Source organism: Nymphalis io, chromosome 12, assembly GCF_905147045.1.
Source record: "Nymphalis io chromosome 12, ilAglIoxx1.1, whole genome shotgun sequence".
Lineage (NCBI taxonomy): Eukaryota > Metazoa > Arthropoda > Insecta > Lepidoptera > Nymphalidae > Nymphalis > Nymphalis io.
This window is the reverse complement of record NC_065899.1, coordinates 9,268,453-9,290,013: the sequence shown is the minus strand read 5'-3', so window position 1 is coordinate 9,290,013 and position 21,561 is coordinate 9,268,453. Positions and strand designations below refer to the sequence as shown.

At 31.3% G+C, this 21,561-nt stretch overlaps 1 protein-coding gene across 1 annotated transcript; it reads left to right on the top strand.

Annotated features, from left to right (window-relative positions):
- Positions 1-14,645: 14,645 nt before the first annotated feature.
- Positions 14,646-15,487, top strand: LOC126772523 (uncharacterized). Its single transcript, XM_050492922.1, has one exon. It carries the CDS (start codon positions 14,648-14,650, stop codon positions 15,287-15,289), a length of 642 nt encoding a protein of 213 aa, XP_050348879.1. The 5' UTR covers positions 14,646-14,647; the 3' UTR covers positions 15,290-15,487.
- The last annotated feature ends 6,074 nt before the right edge of the window (positions 15,488-21,561 follow it).

Here is a 21,561-nt window from a genome sequence, read left to right as displayed (position 1 = left end):
CATGATTTATTTAAAAAAGTTTACGGCATACTATCTTTACATTCTGTACTGTATATTTTTCTTTTTATGAAATTGGAAAATCCAATCATAATTTTAGTTCAAATTATTTGACACATATTATTCATTCTTATTACTAAAGCTTTTTTTTTAACCATCGCTTACATCGCCAGTGCGCTACCAATATTGGGAAATAAGATGTTTTGTCCTTTGTGCCTGTAATTACACTGGCTCACTGACCCTTCAAACTGGAACACAACACTACCAAGTACTGCTGTTTTGTGCTTTATTCCGGCCCGCGTGGGTGGTTACCATAAACATCAATACTCGGCATTGCCGTGTTCTGTTTTAAGGGGTAAGTGAGCCAGTGTTATAATACAGGGAATATAACATTGAAGATTCTGTAGTTGGGAGCGACGATCTAAATAGTAGCATACACTTTTTACAGAGCCAATATACGTGGGCTGACATGACTTCACCTCAAGTTTGCCTTGTTAACATATATTTAAAAATTAATAACATACTTAGTATTATGGGATAAGGGATTTCTGTTAATTGAATTCGCTGATTACACTGTTCAATTTGGACTTGTACTTTTTGAGTAATTTAACGCACTTGAAAAAATAAACATTAGGTCGTGCGATGCGGTAGGAGAGATCGCTAGTAAAATATGCTTTACTTTGACTAAAATATAATTAAAGCCGTGCAAAGTCGGATAGTGGAGTAGTAAAGTGTAATAACAGCCTTTAATTAACTAGGTAAGGCTTTTCTTTTAAAGATAAACTACGCTTCGCTACTCCGATTACGAGAGGGTGAATACACTGGCGGAAGAATACAATCCGACAAATGTTAGCTTAGCACGAGAGCACGAAGCCACAATGGTGCATATCTGGGAATGAACCCGCAATCTTCCGGTAAGATTCACGTGTTCTGGCCATTGAACTATCTCGGTACGGAACAGATAGCTAGAATATATATAAAAATCAATTTAATTATCTAGATATTTTTACAAATTCGTCATTTTTTTATTTTTTACCCAGACGGGCTTGCACAAAGCCCACCAAAGTCCCCCTGCCAGTACATAGCTCTCCCACCAGTATATATTATTAAAACATTATCGGCCTTACGTGCGTGGCGGGTCTTTAGTTAAACAACGCTGTATCTTCTTCATTCGAATGTAAAATCAGTAATGACAGAAGAAAAAAAATAGTGTTTAACTAAACAGTCGATTACAGTGTTTATAAGTTAAGCCGTTTGTTTTAGTTAAACAAAAATTAAATAAATATTAACATAAATATATATTAATTTAATATTTAAATTAGTTGTAAATTTTAATATTATAGCGTTTTAAAATTTATACTTGTGATAGATTCATAATGATTATATGCCACATTTTGGTCGTGTTATACGTATATTCCGATTTTGTAAATAGTACATACTTTAACAGATAAAGGGATCGACCCTATTTCAATTCGAACTATTCGTATACGTCTGAACCCTTTCACAATAATCGAATATTGCTTTCATCTTGAGAACATTCAAAATGGACATGGAATATAATGATCTCGGCTTACCTTACAATATTTTTAAATAATCTTCAACGAGTGTACATTTTATTTTTATAATACATTATTGTTAGTGGTAGTTTAAAATTTAATTTCATTTTGAAATTATGATTCAAAAGAGCCTACTTGAATAAAGTGTATTTGGCTTATTAATATATAATAGCTTTATGTGGCAGAATTTCAGAAAAAAACATTCAAAATCATAGGTGAGGAAGTTAATAAATGTGCTTCAGTGGAATCTAGAGGCACATTAAAAGTAACAGCCTGTGAATGTCCCACTTCTGGGCTAGAGGAGAAGGTATGGAGCTTATTCCACCACGCTGCTCCATTGCGGGTTGGTGGAATACACATGTGGCAGAATTTCAGTGAAATTAGGTTACATCGTGAGGAAACATACAGGTTTCCTCACGATGTATCCCTTCACCGTATAGCACGAGATGAATTATAATCACAAATTAAGCACACAAAAATTCAGTGGTGCTTACCCGGGTTTGTACCCACGATCATCGGTTAAAATTCACGCGTTCTTACCACTGGGCCATCTCGGTAGTAAAAATCTTCTTCATTAAGAAATATATAATAATATGTGCCAAATTATATGGTAGTCGATGTCACTAAGACACTGTTGAAGTATATTTGTCTCAAAAGATACATATATGCATACATGCATTATTACATGATAATTGTTTTGCCCGCGTATCCTTTTTTTTTTTTTTTTTATAGAATAGGAAGGCGGACGAGCATATGGGCCACCTGATGGTAAGTGGTCACCAACGCTCTTAGACATTAGCATTGTAAGAAATGTCAACCATCGCTTACATATCCAATGCGCCACCAACCTTGGGAACTAAGATTTTATGTCCCTTGTGCCTGTAATTACACTGGCTCACTCACCCTTCAAACCGGAACACAACAATATCAAGTATTGCCGTTTTGCGGTAGAATATCTGATGAGTGGGTGGTACCTACCCAGACGAGCTTGCACAAAGCCCTACCACCAGTAAGTATCCTTGCTTGGGTTTCAAACTTGCTTCATACCAAATTTCATCAAAATCGGTTCAGTATAACCGTGAAAGCTTAACAGACATACATAAGTAGGTACTTTCGCATTTATAATATTAGTATAAATAAATTGAATTATTTTTAGACATAGTAAAAACACAAACAAGAGTTATTCATAAAGGTCACTCATGACAAGGGTGCCCGATTTATGCACATAAATTTAACAAGTAATTCATCTTATTGGCTATAATATTTCCAGAATAACGCTTCATACCGTTTTTCATTATTTTAAAAGCGTTGTAATTTGCTACCTACAACGGGGAAGTAAATATTTTATGTGCATGAATAAAATATGTTTTCACATCGGCTGGTAAATTTAGCTTAATATAGCCGCTACAATGTAAGTTATATTTTTATGCAGAACTGCGTCATTTATAAAAGTAATACATTAAGCTTATCTGTGTTCTTAATCTAATACATACACATTAAATATAATAAAATTGCAATAGAGTACAGCTTAAAAAAACACCATACTAGTAACGATAAATATAGAATTACTTGTGGGCTTTTTTAAATTATATTATATAGGCAGACTTGCAAGTGGCCAACCTAATTGAAAGTGGTCACCACCATCATAGACATTGACCAGTATGCTATTCACCTTGGGAACTAAGATGTTTTGTCCGTTGTGCCTGTAGTTATACTACTACTTAAAACTTGACTGACCCGTCTAGTGGCTACATATAAGGCCGCAGACCCGGAGGTCCTGGGTTCAAATCCCAGAATGGGCCAATAAAAAGTTATTGAGTTTTTCTGTAGATAATTCTCAGTAGCCGCTTGCGCCCGAACTATTCCGGTCGTGTCGGATTACCGTTCCATCAGATTATGGGAGTGAGGGAATAAAGAACTTACCTGTGTTTGCGCACAATTTTTTACTATTTTTTTTTTTTTTTATAGAATAGGAAGGCGGACGAGCATATGGGCCACCTGATGGTAAGTGGTCACCAACGCTCTTAGACATTAGCATTGTAAGAAATGTCAACCATCGCTTACATATCCAATGCGCCACCAACCTTGGGAACTAAGATTTTATGTCCCTTGTGCCTGTAATTACACTGGCTCACTCACCCTTCAAACCGGAACACAACTATATCAAGTATTGCTGTTTTGCGGTAGAATATCTGATGAGTGGGTGGTACCTACCCAGACGAGCTTGCACAAAGCCCTACCACCACCTACCACTATAATATGTCCTGTATGCACTGTGAGATGGGCCGTCGTGGCCGAAATCGGTACGGAGGACATTATTATTAATATTATTATTAATTTGTTATACTGACTGACTCACCCTTCAATCCGTAGCACAATAATACTAAGTATTCCCGCTTGGTTGTAAAATATATGAAGCGTTAGTATAACCTTATTTACCTAGACGGGTTTGCACAAATCCATTATGAATATATGTAATATAATATTCATTTGCACATATTATGTTACATATCTTCACAGCGATAGATTTTAATACGTCTTAAGCCCGTAATTTATCAATCAATGCTAAATATTTTCTGGATTAGTCCATAAGTACCTTTTAAAAAAATAAACCTTGTACAACCAAAAACCACGATTAATCCTTCAGGAACTAAAGATGAAAAATTATTGAAAGAAATGGATGCCAATTTTACCGTCAAAACCAAGTAATTATGACACTAAAATTGTAAAGGGATTATCTTTGGGAAGTTATCATTTTAATTTCTCAGAAATATTATCCATTTTCTCATGGACAGCTAGACCATTAAAAAATTAAGCCTAGAAAATTAATTTTAATAATGATTTAATTAATTATTTTGATAATAATATGTTACAAACGATTACAATATATTTTTTATAAGTATAAATAATCGTTAATTTAGTAAAATTTACCATTGAAATCGGTTCATAATTAACTAAGAATTTTAATAAAGTCAAAGTCAAAAATATTTAGAAGCGTTACACTTACTTATTGATCACCACCGGCTATATATCCTAAGTAGTTATCTTTAGGGTACCAATATGCAATACAAATAAATCATATATAATAAGCATAAATAATACAGAGAAATATATATCCAACTTCTTTTTGAAATAAATGCATGTGTCTAATTTCATCGAAATTCTGCCACATGTGTATTCCACCTGGAGCAGCGTGGTGGAATAAGCTCTAAACCTTCTCCTCAAAAAGGGAGAGGAGGCCTTAGCCCAGCAGTGGGACATTTACAGGCTGCTACTGTATATATCCAACTTCTTTTTTTATATATAGAGAGTGGAGAGGAAATTTAGTTTCTCACAAAATAGTAACGGCCATACCAAGGGCCATCGTTATAAACGTTGCTTAGCGGCTGTCTAGTTGATCAAGAATTTCACTCTTTCTGTCATTATTGATTTGACATTTAAAAGAAGAAGAAGAGTGTTTAACTAAAAAAATTAACGCTCTTTAATACATAACAAAGAATACAAGTTATTTTGTAGATTAAAAATGCAATAAAAATAAAAAAAAGTTCGGAAAATTATAATTCCTAGTTTCAATATTACCTTAGGATTTCAAGTAACTAAAACAAAATATATTTACCAGAAAATGTTAGTGCAACAAAGCTTATAGAAATAGAAGATGAAATAACTATTCCAGGAATCTGTAAAAAAAGTTAAAATAGCGAAAACTCTGAAGAAGCCATCGCTAGCAGTGGAGTAAAAATTAAATTTTGCTACAAAACTTGGTATGGCCTCTTAAATTACTAACGTGGCTTCGGCAAAAGTTTTCTTAGAATCCACGAGTGAACTTCCTGTATTGGACGTACAATAATATTATATAACAGCTAAAAATGGTATCATTATTTTATTTACCGCATTGGATGTCCAGTGATTGATGGATTTATTTATTTAACAATAATGTTGACCATCCGCAACTTTTGTCAAGATTCTGATTTGGATATCTGTCATGCCGCTCTCAGTTTATTCGAAAAAATTAATAATTTTATTTGTGCTCACCTGTAATTGTTGATTATAGTTCATTGATTTTATTAAGTAATATTTATTTCTATATAAGTTTAAAAAATATATTTTATTTGTCCGTCTCCGATCTTTTTATTATAAATTATATTTTAATTCTAACAATTTTTATCTCTTCCATATTCAATGTGTTTATATTGACATACATGTGATTAATTGTTAGAGTGCATGCTGAGACTACCTGTAATTAGTGGAACATTTACCAAGTAACAGTAACAGCCCGTAAATGTCCCACTGCTGGGCTAAGGCCTTAAGTTTTCTTAAATAAATAAAAATAAAAATACATCAAGAAAACCATATATACCATATATACTCGTGATGATATCCTCCTCACCGATTTCGGCCTCAGCGGCCAATCTCAGTAAAATGCATAAAACAGTGTATGAAATAAAAAATAGTAGTGTTAGTAGTATTGGTATAGAATTTTTGATATCTTGTAATATAATTCGAAGACAGTCATTTAAAAGTCAAATGAAAATATACTTTATTATTAGGTACTTAAAGACAGTTTTGATGTCATGTCATGAATTAAATTGAAAATATAGCTTCCATATTTTAGGAATGTAGATTTTAAAGATAATAATTGACAAAAATTACAAAAATATAATACGTTATACAATTAAAATTACATATCCTGTATCAACAATAAATGTTAACTCCTATGTTTTTTATTATATACGTATTATTATATTACGTATTGAAAAATAATCCTTATTTATTAAGTTTTTTTGAACTTAAAATTTAAATTTTTTAATTAAAAAAGTTAAAACTACATTGATTTCACCAAATGGAAATATTTTTAAATATATATTACGCAATTCGGTAAACGAGTAAAGGTAATTACAAATATTTTTACTGGTTAGTTAACTATATTTATATTAAATAAACATTCGAAGCATCAAAAATCATTACATATCTACCATTTTCTGTAAAGAAATGAGTATCATATAAATGAATATGACATAAATATAAAATTCTTATGATTTTTTATCAGAGTCAATAAAAAATATATCATAGTACAAAAATTCAATACTTGTTTTTTTTTATCAAATCAGCAGATAGCGATATTGTAATAAATTGATCTTAAAAATACATCCAATCATACAAGAGTAATAAAATTCCTCGAAATCTATGCTATTTCTTTCGCTACTCCACTTTTGTCCTTTATCGTAGTCCGCAATAAAGTTGGAAAGTACGGTATTTTCAAATATACTTGATTTTATTTCTTGCAATCTCGTCCATATTATGAAGGCATTAAGGTCTTTAATATTAAAGTAGTCGCCGGGTATACCTCGATTTATGAATAGTAGGCTCGCCCAATACTCTCAGAACTTAATATCTGTGACATCGGCGATACCCCCTTAACTTTAAGAATTATGTTTCTTCTTCTTTTCAGAATCAGCACTTTTGTTCCCGTTTTTGATAAACTGTTTCAGATAATTAAATTTTGTTTTCATTACAGGAAAATATTTTTATCATGAATATAATCTAATGGAACGAAATAAAAGTATATCTGCTATATTATTTTCAGAATTTCAGTAACTATCTATTCTATGGAAACAAAACACGATACAATGAAATTAATATGAACTTTGCTTGAGACTATTATAGTTATAATGTTTTCTTAAGTTTTGATTGTATGACATATAGTTTTAATAATATTTTTTAACGCACTCATTTAATTACGTATTGATATTTCTTCCAGTCATTTCTGAAAAATGGTACCAATCATTTTAACAATTAAAATCTATTTCAATTTGTAATCGAAGTGTTTAAATAAAAAGAGATTTTATCATAAACGAGAAAATTTTACTTGATCTTGTTGATCTAGAGGCTGGCTTATACGGCTGCAGATCCCGAGGTTACAGGTTCGAATCTCAGCACGAGCTTATTAAAAGTTATTGACGTTTATCGCCAAGTATTTCTCATCAGTTATCTTAATGTTTAGAAGTTAGGTTTGCGTCTTAGCTGTCCCCTGTCAATTAGGCTAGGTAGGTGGGTTCAGCTAAATTTTAAGAGTAAGAGAATGAGATTGCTCCTGTGTTTGCGCACACACTTTTGCACAATGCATCGTGCGCAGTTGGCTTATCTCCGTTGAGAATTGTCACTGTGAAAGGAATCTTTTAACATCAATGTGACTAATGCTTTACTAATATAATAAATTATTTATTATAATATATTAGGCCTAAATTATCATATGACTATCCCAATATAAAATAATAAAAGCTTTTAAATTTCCAAGTATTATTTTCGTATAAAAGCAAGAAAACTTTATGAAAATAACTTTTATATTTGCCTACACGTTGCCTCTTCGTATAAAGTACTGTCTATTTCAGAGAAAATAAACTTCGTAGTCTTTAAAAGCTGGATTCAGATTCTCAAGATCCGGTATCTTTCATAAATTTTATATTAAGATAACTTTAATATTTCTGTGTACAAGAAAATTGTTTATAACAGAATATTATTTTGATTTATATGAAATCCAACCCAACAACAGAACATTACCTTCATACGAAACGAAGAAAAATCTCTCGACACATAAAGACGCTACTTCATATTCTGTATGTAATAAATCTTAGGGGGTAGACACATCTGTCAAAACTGTAAAATATGTATTTCTCGTAACACCCCGTCCTGTCCTTTCAGCTTTAAGTGAATAAGATACATGTCCACTCCTTTCAGAAAAAAATTTCAACTAAATTTCATTGATGTTTGTATAATCTGATCAAAAAATAACTTAATACATTTATCTATTATCTGTTAATTTTATGTAATATGTTTTGTAGCCTATTTGTTAAAAGTCTTTTTTATTCTTTTTTATCGTCTTCCGTCTTATAATTCTAAAAGAGAAATTGTTTAAATCATTGGATGTCTGGATTTCTGAAAAAAAGTTATACGTAAAAATGTTTTAGACCTTTTTTGAATAAAAGCGTACAATAAATGTTTGCCAATCTACCTCTGTTAGGCAAAGACATACATATTACTAGAAAATACGCAGCGAACTTATTTCAAAATGGCAAATTTATAATGAAAATTTTTAAGGAGGTTTGAATTTTTTACTCATCACTGAGCGACAGCAGATAAGTATTTAATGTAAGTGAAAAACACCTTTATTCCAGCCTTTTGCCGTCCACTGCTGGACGAAAGCCTCCCCATAGAACGCCAACCATCCCGATCTTGGGCAGTCCGCATCCACCTTTTTTAAATCGTCGGTCCATCTTGTCACAGGGCGTCCTACACTACGTTTGCCTAAGTGTGGTCTCCACTCTAACACGTGTCGGCTCCATCGGCCATTAATACGCCTGGAGACATGACCAGCAATAAAAAAAAATAAAACAATAAAAAAATAAAACACTATTAGTTTTTTTTAACCTATCACTTTAATTAAAATCTGAAAGTAATCATTTATACCATCTTCATGTAAGTAAATGAAACTAAGGACATGGAATTGCAATTTGCAATAATTATAAAAATGAATAAATTCGGCTAATTAAAAATAATAATTAAGAATATATTTTTATAAATCTGATCTTATTATATATATTTCAATGAAAGAATAAATTTTAAAATTTAAAAGGTATCATTTAAAATATAATATTATATAGCATCTCGGTTAAACCTCAACAAGAACGTGGCGAAGTTCCAAATTGTATAAAGACGATAAATATTTTCATAACACAGGCAATAACTGAACTTGCAGTTATGTTAAAGTACAAAATGTTTTGCTATAAAGAAGATAATTAAACAGTTCAAATTTAAATGCAGGTTTCCTTAAAATGGTTTTTTTCACTGCTGAGATGATTTCGAGATGATTTATAAACACAAATTAGGCACATGAAAATTCAACGGTGCTTCCCTGGGTTTGAATTAGGAATCATTGGCTAAGATTCACATTTTCTAACCACTGGATGATCACGGAAAAATGCTGTTAAAGTCATATTTAAGCTTAACTATTACTCGCTTATTGCATATGAAGCCAAAAGAAAATAATTTTGACATATATTACAACATCCAAATATGCATAGATATCCCGATAAAAACCACATAAATTTTTCATAAAGAATTATTATACATATACCTTCTCCTAGTGTTAATGAAAATTAAAACAAATAATTTTATCAGTTGAACTTATCACGTTACTGAAATAGTGATATGGCACTAACTCGAACATCGCCAAACCCGTAAAACCATCCGATGTGGGTCATACTATTCAATTCCGCACGTAGTACAGATCAGCGTATCCTCTCCGCTTTGATCAGTGGCATCCGCAAACGGCTGAAGGATGGCGGCTCGCCCATGCAGAAGTTATCGCTTATTGAAATCGATCCCGCGACCCGGGACCGTTGTCCGATATTTTTCACTTTACTATTATATGGACGATATAACTTAAATTTTCATTACGAAGTGAAGTTTTAAAGTATAAATCTATATGTACAATACAGGTTTGGATAAAATAATGTACCATAGTTTAAATATAATATATATATTGATACATTCTTTTAACAAAACCAAACATTATTATTAATGCAGAAAAGTAATAACACTACTTACTCACTAGCTACCCGTTCTCGCTTAGTATAAGAAAAAATATATACCATGTTATATTAATGAGAGATAAATTTACGCCAATAGATCTAGTCGCCACTACTGTTTTAACGTACCCTGCGTATTTTCTCATACGTTTATTTAAATAGGTCTTAAAAATACCATTTCGAATTTGCTTCAAAAGCGCGTAAAACGACATTTTTTTAAATTATATATCTCATAAATATGCAACGCACCTTATATTCTATGTCCGGCCTGAACATATTAATTTTTATTGAATTTTACATAGGTGTGTGCAATATAAAATAAATCCTAAAATGTTATGTTCCTTGTTGCTTTTAATCACACTATCTCAGTAACCGTTAAAAATGGAAGATGTGTGGTTAAACTGGTGGTTTTACCGGTGTTAGGGATTTCTGCAAGCCCGTCTGGGTAGGTACCACCCACTCATCCGATATTCTACCGCAAAACAGCAGTAATTGTTATTGTTCCGGTTTGAAGGGTGATTGAGCCAGTTTACAGTACAGTACAGTGTACAGGCACAAGGTACATATCATCTTTGTTCCCAAGGTTGCTAGCCCTTACTTGATGTAAGCGATGGTTAACATTTCTCTCAATGCCAATATCTATGGGCATTGGTGACCACTTACCATCAGGTGGCCCATATGCTTGTCCGCTAACCTATACTATAAAACGCATAAACGCATTTGTATTATTTATTATTATTTAATAATAAATAATACAAATGCGTGCCACCGATTTAAGCAATTGTAAGTCGCCATTTTACAAGTTAAATAAATGTGAAGCTACCACCGGCTTGGAATATGTCACAAAATCTTATTGCTACATAGGCTATCCAAGGATTTAATACAAATCACTCTGATATTGAATGTTATTACTGAATGTTCCGTTTCATTAATTCTATAAATAAATCACAAATCAATGTCACTTCAACTTACGAAATTATAATTTGTTAATAAATACTATTTTATATTAATCAATTATTGCCAAAATGAATACCCATATATTTACATCGCCTCACAGTTGAGACAGAAGTTTTTAATATATAAATGATATATGTTGGACGAGTCGTAAGCCACGTTACGGGTTAGTCGTGCGTCGAATTCACATTTCTTTTCATAGATAATTCCGCGCGTTCCCCTGTATAACATCCAGTTCGCTAAGACATAAACATTCCTCGGAACAAGGGACGATGAGCCGAAAAATTGCATTATTAAAACATAAACAGGCGCACATAGAGTAATTTATGGTAATTGACGGCAGGAAAACAGCCATCATATTCTTTAAAGAGTGATATTACAATTTTTAAAAGAAAGCAAAATTAACAGTCAAAGTTTTTATTTTAGTATTGAATTTGTTTAATTCCTTTTTTAAATATCGCTGTAAATTAATAAAAAAAATATAAAGTGCCGAGTTCATATTTACATCATTGTATGACATAAATATGAACCCGACACTGTGACTAGTCGTTGTCACCTTTTCATTTACCCATCAAAGGCTTCGTGATCGCTTCCCGTGTCCTAATTAGCAGATTCTCGTTTTGTGCTCATTCGTTTGGAAGATATTGTTTATTGGCAATAGCTGTGCCGCGCCTCTAAGAGCGCTACTGGTACGGAAAATTGAGGGAAAATCAGACGATATAACGCTTGGCCCACTTTTCGGATGAATCTTCAATTATTTTGATCGTGTTTAACTTTTGTTAAAATGTATTTTGAATGTGTTAAGCATACTATGTGGGTGATTGCTTAATATGGGAGTATTTGACAAATTCGTTCGGTCTTGTGTTGGATTTTTTTGTTTTATCAGTAAATAAACTTATTTTATTATTAATCAAAAGTACATAAATATATTTTGTTTTACTCCATTTTTGTTATGCAAAACTAAGCCATGTAAAGTATAACTTATTCAAAATATGTTAGTATAACTTATTAGAAAGTCTTAGTTTCAGAGCGTAAAATAAATGAGCTCATAATATTAGAAGTTTAAAACTACTTCAAAGAAACTTCAACTGCTTATGAATATTTGAAAGAATATACTAGGTTTTCTTCAAAACTTAAGCGAAAAATTGCATAATACTTAAACGCAGGTGTAGAAATAGGTTATGAAATAAATATTCATATGCTCTGAAAAGTATGCTTTAAGAATGGCTTCCTGTTATCGTTGATTTTTATGGAACAGTGAAACAAACTTTAACAATATTTTTAAGTACCAAAGTATAACAATAAACTACGCTTATTACAAAGGTACATACGAGAATATAGAAAGGTCAACTGGTCCAATGTCTAGTCTGTCTGATTAAAGAGATTACATAGAGTTTGACTAACAAAACAGTAAGTTGAAAACTAAAATTATAACGTTACCTAGATATTTAGTTAATGTAAGTAAAGTTCATTCAGAAAAACGATGTTATTTTTATTTGTTTCACTTTGTTTTTTTCTGTTTAAGTGTCAAGATAACATATATATTTTTATAAAAATTAAAAAGACACAATTACTTTAATCAATACCCTTTATTTAAAACATAGTCACACGATTAACTTATGTACATATAGGTATGTACATCATTAAATATGATGTCGTGTCATATTACCTAATAATGTATCTAATTAGTTGAAGTCAAGAGATCACATCTCTCATATAAAAAAAAACATTAACTAACTGTTTTTTCGTTGCCTCTTTTTTAAAAATACATGATATCTTTGTAACGAATACAATTACGGACGTAAATGTAAAACTTTATAACGCCTACAAAAAATTTAAGTGCAAAATCACATTCTTGTATACATTTCCATGCAAACCGGAGTCGCGTTTGATGAAATATTTTTGGCTTTCTATTTTTGTAGTAAAATGAGAGTCAGTCCAGATTGAATAAAAAACGGATGACTGAACCCTATTTATATATTCCTATAAAAGTATTTCTGTTATTCTTCGTAACTCCCAAACTGCCACACGTTCACGTACTAGGAAAAAAAATGTAAACCCATTATACGGGCGCCGAGAAAAACATGTAAATAAATTAGCCTGCCCAAAAATCCACTCGTACGGAAGATATTGCTTATTGAAAACTATTACTACACTATTATAGATTAGATGGGCATTGATCCAAGTAATATTTCAAGCTTATTTGCTATTTACTATTAAAGTTTGCTCATCTATAGTTGAGAAATTATTTTTAAATAATACATAAATTTTTCACAATAGCAGTTTAAAAACAAATTTATCCAAAATCCCTAAACTAACTTCGCAAACCAATAGGCTACCTTTTTAATTATTTAGTAGTATATATTATATATACGTGACTATACATTTTTAAATGATTCTGAAACTGTGTGTTAGCCAACTTTGAAAATGATAAAGATCTTTAACACTATGTTGAAATTTCATTTGGAACGAAAACTTCAGCCTTCAAGTGTTTATCTGATTGCTGTCTGTAAAAGTCAACTGTGCTAGGTTGTAGTATTTTACAAAAAAGAAAATTATTTTAAAACGACCATTATTTTGTAATTTTACCCAAATTAAAATTAGATAAATAAATTTAATTAAAAAGATGTAATTTATTTAAAAAATATATTTGTAAGATTCACATTGAAAACGGACAGCACACGCATATGTGTAATGATATAAACAAGTACAAAGAATTTAGCCAAATGATTAAAATTCCAAGACCAGTCCAAGCCTTTGTATAGAACATTTGGGTTGTATTGATCGAGCGGCTAGACGAACCGACACGGGAGACCATAGTCTTCAATTATTCAGCCTACTTCCGCAGCAGAGCTCGTTCGTTACATCTCTCCCTGAGTGTATTGCTACTCTTTTACGGTGTTGGACTCCTGTATAACGTTGAATTGCAATAAAATAAAAATTCATAGCTTAGACGAACGTGTATTGTATTAAGATTGTGTAAATTTACTTGTATAGACACATCTGATACTACCAATGCTCTAAAAATATTAGTTGTTTTTAGATATTTTATTACGAAATCAGACGTATTATTACTTAAATAGGAATCATGAAATGTAAGAGGTCATCAGTGTCACAGGCAGATTTGATATTATCTACACACCGATTTTAAATTATGCTAGCTAACTCACCTTTAGCATCTTTTCACAATATATAGTATTATTAATATTTAGAAGTGGATTTTGATGGTACAATAATGGATTGTATCCAGGTGACCAACACGTTAATGTTTATTCGATTAAATAAATGTGAATCGAATCGTACATAATTTTTTGATAAATAATGTTGAATACAATCATAATATATATTAATTCCAAGCCATTAGACATTTCATATAAAAAAATGTAATCTTATCGACTAAAGAACTATTTATCAATCAATTATAAAACACTAAGTCCCAGAGATTATTTGTTTCAAAAGTACTGCTTTGCTTCTCTATCATATATAATTAAATAGATTGTAAAACGATATCAAACGTTCATACGGTAGTATTGTGTGACCTATATCCCTTGAAACATGGCGAAAGTTATGTATATAACATTTATATTTCTGTGTTTATATGCTTCATCAGCTGACAGTACATTACAAACTATAAATGGCACAATTCATGTGAGGATTGGAACAACCGCAGGATGTTCTGACGCTGCTAGATTTATTCAGAACCAAGTACCTCAAACATATGAATTATACAAGAAATATTTGGAGATCGAATTTGTGCCTTGGGGAAGAACTAGAAGAGATGCTGAAGGTAATCTCATTTGTCAATTCGGTGTAAATGATTGTTGGGCCAATCGTGTTCAAAGATGTGTTCTAAGCCTACTCGCTGGAAATACAGAGGTTCAAATAAAATACATGTTGTGTGAATTTTCTCCTCCATTCCCTGCATTGCGGCAGAGGAGTCTATTATGTGCACAGTCTGTTGGCTTGAGTGTGATTGAAATAGATTATTGCTTATCAACGACTGGAGACGCCCTGGATGGCCCAGCCGAACTTGCTTCAGCAGCGGCTGTAGAAGCAATTCGATTTATACCTTTCATCGTTTTCAATAATAACATTAATGCTGACCAACATGCCCAGGCATATAGAAGACTACAGAGCACAATTTGCTTCGCTTTAGCAGATGATCCAACTACAGAAATAACGCACTGTAAAATTTAATCTGTAAGAATATTTAAAAATTAAAAAACCAAACGTTATCGCGCAATCAGGAAATGAAACCTCCTCGTAATTGGTGATTTAAGAAATAACAGTTTTATCTTACTTGGCCCCAGCTCGGATTTTCGTACTTTCAAGCTAAATTTCAACATTGTCGCCTTTTAATTAACGAAGTTGGGTAATTGACAATAATTGAGCATTATTACCAGCAGTATCAGTGTTATTTGTAAAGATAAGAAGTGAATTATTTTATTACAGCTTATAAATACAATCTTAATATAAAATATTCTTATGATTATCTGTGGCAATAAATGTCTAATACTAATATAATTTTGTTATTATACACACTCGTGCATCAGATAATTTATATAATCAATAAAATACATTGCTATAAGATACAATACTCATGCTAAGCAATACATATCTATAAAAAAAACTTTTGCTAGTGACCGTAATCAACCAACAAAATATTTTATTGTATATTAGTTAATAAAAAGCCGAGATGGCCTAGTGGTTAGAATGCGTGAATCTTGACCGATGATCGTGGGTTCAAGCCCGGGCAAGCACCACTGAATTTTCCTGTGCTTAATTTGTGTTTATATTTCATTTAAGGAAAATATCGTGAGGAAAACATGTGTCTAATTTCATTGATATTCTGCCTACCCGCATTGAAGCAGCGTGGTGGAATAAACTCCAAACCTTTTCCTCAATAGGGAGAGGAGGCCTTAGCCCAGCAGTGGGATATTAACAGGCTGTTACTATTACTGTAATTAAAATGAATCATTCTATTACAATTATAAAATTTAATAACAGTAAAACTATTAATGTATAATGAAATTAAAAATAAATTTTACGTTCAACGTGTTACGTACAACCAAAACTTCATTAATGGTATTGCGACTGGCTGCAATTATCACTAATTTGGATTTAATTTGTACTGTAACAGTATAATGTGCCATTTTATTTGCGTGTTCTCTTTAATGGTTTGCAAACGATCCTCTTAACTGTCCTCTGAATGCACTCAATTGTCGAATATCATTTAGGTGATGATATTTTATTGGATGAACAGCTATGATTGGTACTTCATTCGCGTCGAAATATATATATTCAATTTGCTGCTTTCCCGTGAAATCTTTTTATATCCCAATATCAACAATTATATTACTGCAATTTATAATTATCAATAAAGTAAATAAACAAGGATATTATGCTTGCTCGCTTAATATTTTGTGTATACAACTTGTGGGTAATTTTTTTCGTTACTATAGTCGAATCAGGAAACCAAAAACAATGTTGTTATGTAACTTTAGCATAAGAAAATAATTATGTAGTTTCATTAATCAATCACTGGAGAGGATTTCGAAATAAATGCGCCCTAAGTACAGTTGAAGTGGAATAAAGATCGCTCTGTTATCAGACTTATCTCACACAACGTTTATTCAATATCTTATCAGCTGCCCATTTGTCTGTCTCCCGATTTGATTAAAAAAATATATAATTAAATTAAAATCCTTTAAATCCTTAACCCATAGTTCCCACGACAAATAAAGGGAGTTCACATAAATCAAAAATTTCCGATAGCCAGCATACCGAACCAGACGAATGTCACCAACGAATGTACAATATTGAGCATTGTCACGTAGACTTTCAATTGTACGTTACATAGTAACCAATCAGGCAGTAACATTAGCTAAAGCCTAGCCAATAACATTCAGCTGTAGCCAATACCATGTTACGTATGTTATGGCGATCCAGTAACAAGTCCATAACAGTAATAGTCATTCTACCATCTACATAATTGGCTTTAGTAACTGGATGTCCGTATTACGTCATTATCATAATTATTGAATATGAGGTAGTTCATAAAGAATTAACTGTAATATTCGTTATTACAAGTAATCGAGCGTTAATAATAAACATTTATTATAATTAAAATTACTTACTGTGTCCACAATTTCGCACAGATATGGGTTTTGACTCCCTATGACTATCACATAGTTTTATTAATTAAACTTTTTGTTAAAATTAATTTATTTTCTATTTAAAAAATGAGTTTATTACTTTTTATTATGCGAATAGTTTTAATTAAAGGAATTCATATGTTGCCTGAAAAAATATAACAAGCTAATGTTTAGTAAAGTGTAATAGTTACATAAATGTATAAGGCGCCTGTGATATCTTCTAATCTTCTATCTTTCTAAGCGAAATACCCCTCACTGACTGACTCATCAGGAAATCTCCAAAACTACAGGTGTAATTGATTAAGCCAATTTAGCAACCTGCTTTCGAGACCTAGACGCTCACTATCAATGGATTTTGCGTAAATCATATACAAAATAAATTTTTCATCATCCAAAATTAGGATCTTATATTTTCAACTAAATTAAAAAAGGGTTACTTCGTATGAATTTTACACGTACGAAGTTGGGACGGGCAGCTAATAAATCTATATTATATTAATAAAAAGGTACTGTGCCATAGATGCACTAAAAGTTGGTTGAATTTAGCTCAATAGAAGTGCATATTTCGATCACATGCGATACACGAATACGTATATATGGCATATTATGGCATATTTATAGTTTTAAGTCGCCATCATATAGCTTAAAGATTAAAAAACCATACTGAAATTTGTGTTTTCATATCTTTTTAGTTTAATATTTGTTAGTTTTACAGCTCACAACAATATCGTCTGATTAAGAATTCTCGCTTCCTTTATACAACAGGGTCGGGACTTAAAGTAATGAAACTTCCACAAAGCAATATATAGTACAGTTTTTATAAACTTCGCCAACAAAAACAACTCTAAAACAATTTTCATTCCACACCCTCTCCCCTTTAAAAGTATTTCAAGGTAATCTCCTAAGACTATGCGAAAACTCAAAACTCTTAAGCCCTCATATTTTCTTTATGGAAAAAATGTTTTCTTTCCATTTCTTAATTTGTAGCGGGCTTTGTCCTTTTGTCTAAATAACTAGAACTTTATTAGGGGGATACTTCGCGTATTTTAATGCAGCTGTTACCTGAATGTATTTAATTTTCAATTAAATGTCACTCGGAAAAGTTTTCTCTGTTCTTAATTTAAATGTATTTTAGAGGGAGCGCTTGGGGGAAGATAAAATGTTTTTAATTTCCTTAGTTACTATAATAAAGACTAGACTAGGTCTTTAATGGCGTATGATTATTACAAATAATTATTTGATTACAATATGCAAGCATTTATAAAAAAAATATTTGTTTTTTATTTATTTTATCACTTTCATAAATACGAACATATATTCTTGCGAGATTAATAATATAAATTTTCATAAAAGAAATTGCATGGTTTTCTAATACCTTATTTTAAAAATGTCAGACTAACTACCCACACTTCACACGACGAAAATTTATAGTGTAATTTTATCCCAATTTTTTTTTATATTGAGTTAAAAATAAATAGCATAATATTTTGAAAATAAACTCTTTAAAATCTACTCGTACATAATTTCGATTGATATAAATTGTATTATAAAACTTAGTATGAACATTACTTCAGATGCCTGCAGTAAACCAATACGCGAAGGGAAAAAAACAACCCGCTTTAATAAACACCAGACATCTTAATCTTAACTTATTGCACAAATAGCAGGTACTCTATTATGGTTAATATATTTAAAAATGTACAACCCTCTTCTGAGGTGGAGTGGCGACCGCAGTATTAATGAAATTGACTTCCCCAGGGACTGAACCCGGAACCCTAGCTACACAGGATTCTTGTTAAGCTGTGGCTCTATTGTTCATTGCGATATTGATGTTATATTAAATGCTATTGATAACTTTCAATCAATTGATCTTTCGAATATGTATCACTATTATACTTCGGCTAAAGCAGTACCTATTATTATTATTATTAACTTTTTGTAATTTTGTAAGAATTTTATTGTTTTCTGCACCCCGGATACCCAAAATAAACAAAGAAACTTCATTCTGTGACATCTTTTAGTTTCGAAACTGTTGGTGAAGATATACTATGATTTTATTTATTTCGATTCCTTTTTGAATTTCCTTTTTATATTATTTTTTATTTGAACAACCACTTGCATTAAATATATATAAAAAATAAACTTATTTTAACATTCAAATAGCAATCTAGTGATTAATTATAATAACACTTCATATAATGCTAAAACCTAAATAACAAAAGGTAAGATTATAATGAAATAGACTCGAAAGAGAGTTGTTAATATTAAAACAAAATCATTTTAATAAAGTAAAAATATTTTTTATTTAACAACAGAAGATTTATTATTTATTACTAACTTCTTCATGAAGGGTTAGCAAATAGGACACAAGAATTCTACGATTTACATAACTATTTTTGAATCATATAAAATATCAACAACTACGCTATTTTTATATGGATGTACATATCTCCGTTATATTGCATAGGTACCAAATATACTATTTAATAATATTATCTGATACACGTCTTTGTGATACATCTGTTAATTCAGCCAGCGATGTTTACACTAAAGATGAATTAAAATCTATACCTGGTCAGTCTCAAGCACCGTAGTATCTTTGTTTTTTTTTTATAACCATTTTTAATTGTTATAAGATATACTATGTTTAATGTGCATATGTGCTACAGTTCACGAGATATAAATAAATTTTATTATATTTATGTATGTTTTATATTTCAACGGACATTTGTTACCTTACTTGTTTTTGTAAACAAATTTTGACATATAACCTGAAAATACAAAGATCTTTATAACTTAGTTTAGGTTTTAAAATGTTACTTTTTAATTAGACGATTATATTAAGTTACTATCACGTGCAAAATATGTGATGAAATCTCGGTTTATAACGACCCATGGGAGTAATAACTCTCACCGAAAGTGTGCTAATTTGAATTAGTCCTAATCACCGTGAAGGAGGAAACACATACGAGACACCACAACCCTCCCCGAACCCCGCGCCAAATCCCGTACAAACAACTGCTAAAACTTAACGACTTCATATAAACCCATCTGCAGAATGGGAAGAGGGTCATAAAATTAATACCTTGCCTCTAAATCGTCAGGTTACCTCTCCGGATGGTAATTTCCCTTAAATATTTAAGTTTTCTGTGCTCCCTTTCATCCGCAACAAGATTCAATTTCACGCCCCAAATAGGGACCCGTTTTGGGGCATTTTCGCTTCCTTCAAATGTCAAGAGACAACTAAAACTGTCCAATAACTCAAGAACTTTGCGCATTCATTTGTCATTCCCAAATATTCTCTTATTGACTATAGACTGTGAGTTCGGGGCGGTCCATTTTATGTTGGTATTCAAACAACCCACTCGAAACATTACGGTTGCATTCAAAATGGAAATAGCATCAACTCGATTTGAATCAATCTTTTGTCAAATTGGCGGAGGTAGAGGGCGTGTTTAAGTTCATTGGTAAGACGATAAATTTATCTGTGATCGTTATAAGGTTTACAGATATAATATCTTTTAACAAAGAGTTTATTAAGTGAAAACTTTAAATATTTTTGTGAATGACAATATGGCAGCTTACATATATGTAATCCTTCTTGTAGATAAAATTTTCATTTTAGATTGCCCATATATCCACAAAAATACTTAACTATATATTAAGTAATATATAATAAATACTTAAGTATAAGTTAAGTTGTAATAATGTACTATGATATCGTAATGGAAATTTATTTATTTATATATATTTTACTGATATACAACAAAATTAAATTGCACAAAAGGTGTGCTTAACTCTACTACATTCATAGACAACATAAATTATATATTTATACTTAATTTACATCTATAAATATATAGTAGTTTCAAATTTACTTTAATCCTTTTAAAAGAAATGTATCAGCAAATGGTTCACCTATTGGTGAGTGGTTAGTACCGCTTGCCACATCGCCAATACACCACCAACCTCTGGAACTAAGATGTTATGTCCTTTGTGTCTGTAGTTACAATGGCTCACTCACAACCTAACCATGTATTAATCAATATTCATATGAGATATAAGTTATAAGTAATGGTGAATAATTTAACATTAAATTGTAGATAATTTATGATTATCACCTGAACTCCTAAGACGCAGATATAATTCAGTACTGTCACGTAATCGCCGTGACCTCTTAAATTAAACTAAATGTTATCGTGAGACGTAATTAATTTACTTACGTGCTGAGATTTAAGAAACTCAGTTATCAAGTTAATGAAGATTAAGAAAGTCAGAGGTTTCTTAGTTTAACGGAATGTGTGTGTTTGTTTT

Bases quoted from the DNA above. Each gene is read 5' to 3' on its own strand.
- LOC126772523 (XM_050492922.1), top strand. From the start codon at position 14,648: ATGGCGAAAGTTATGTATATAACATTTATATTTCTGTGTTTATATGCT.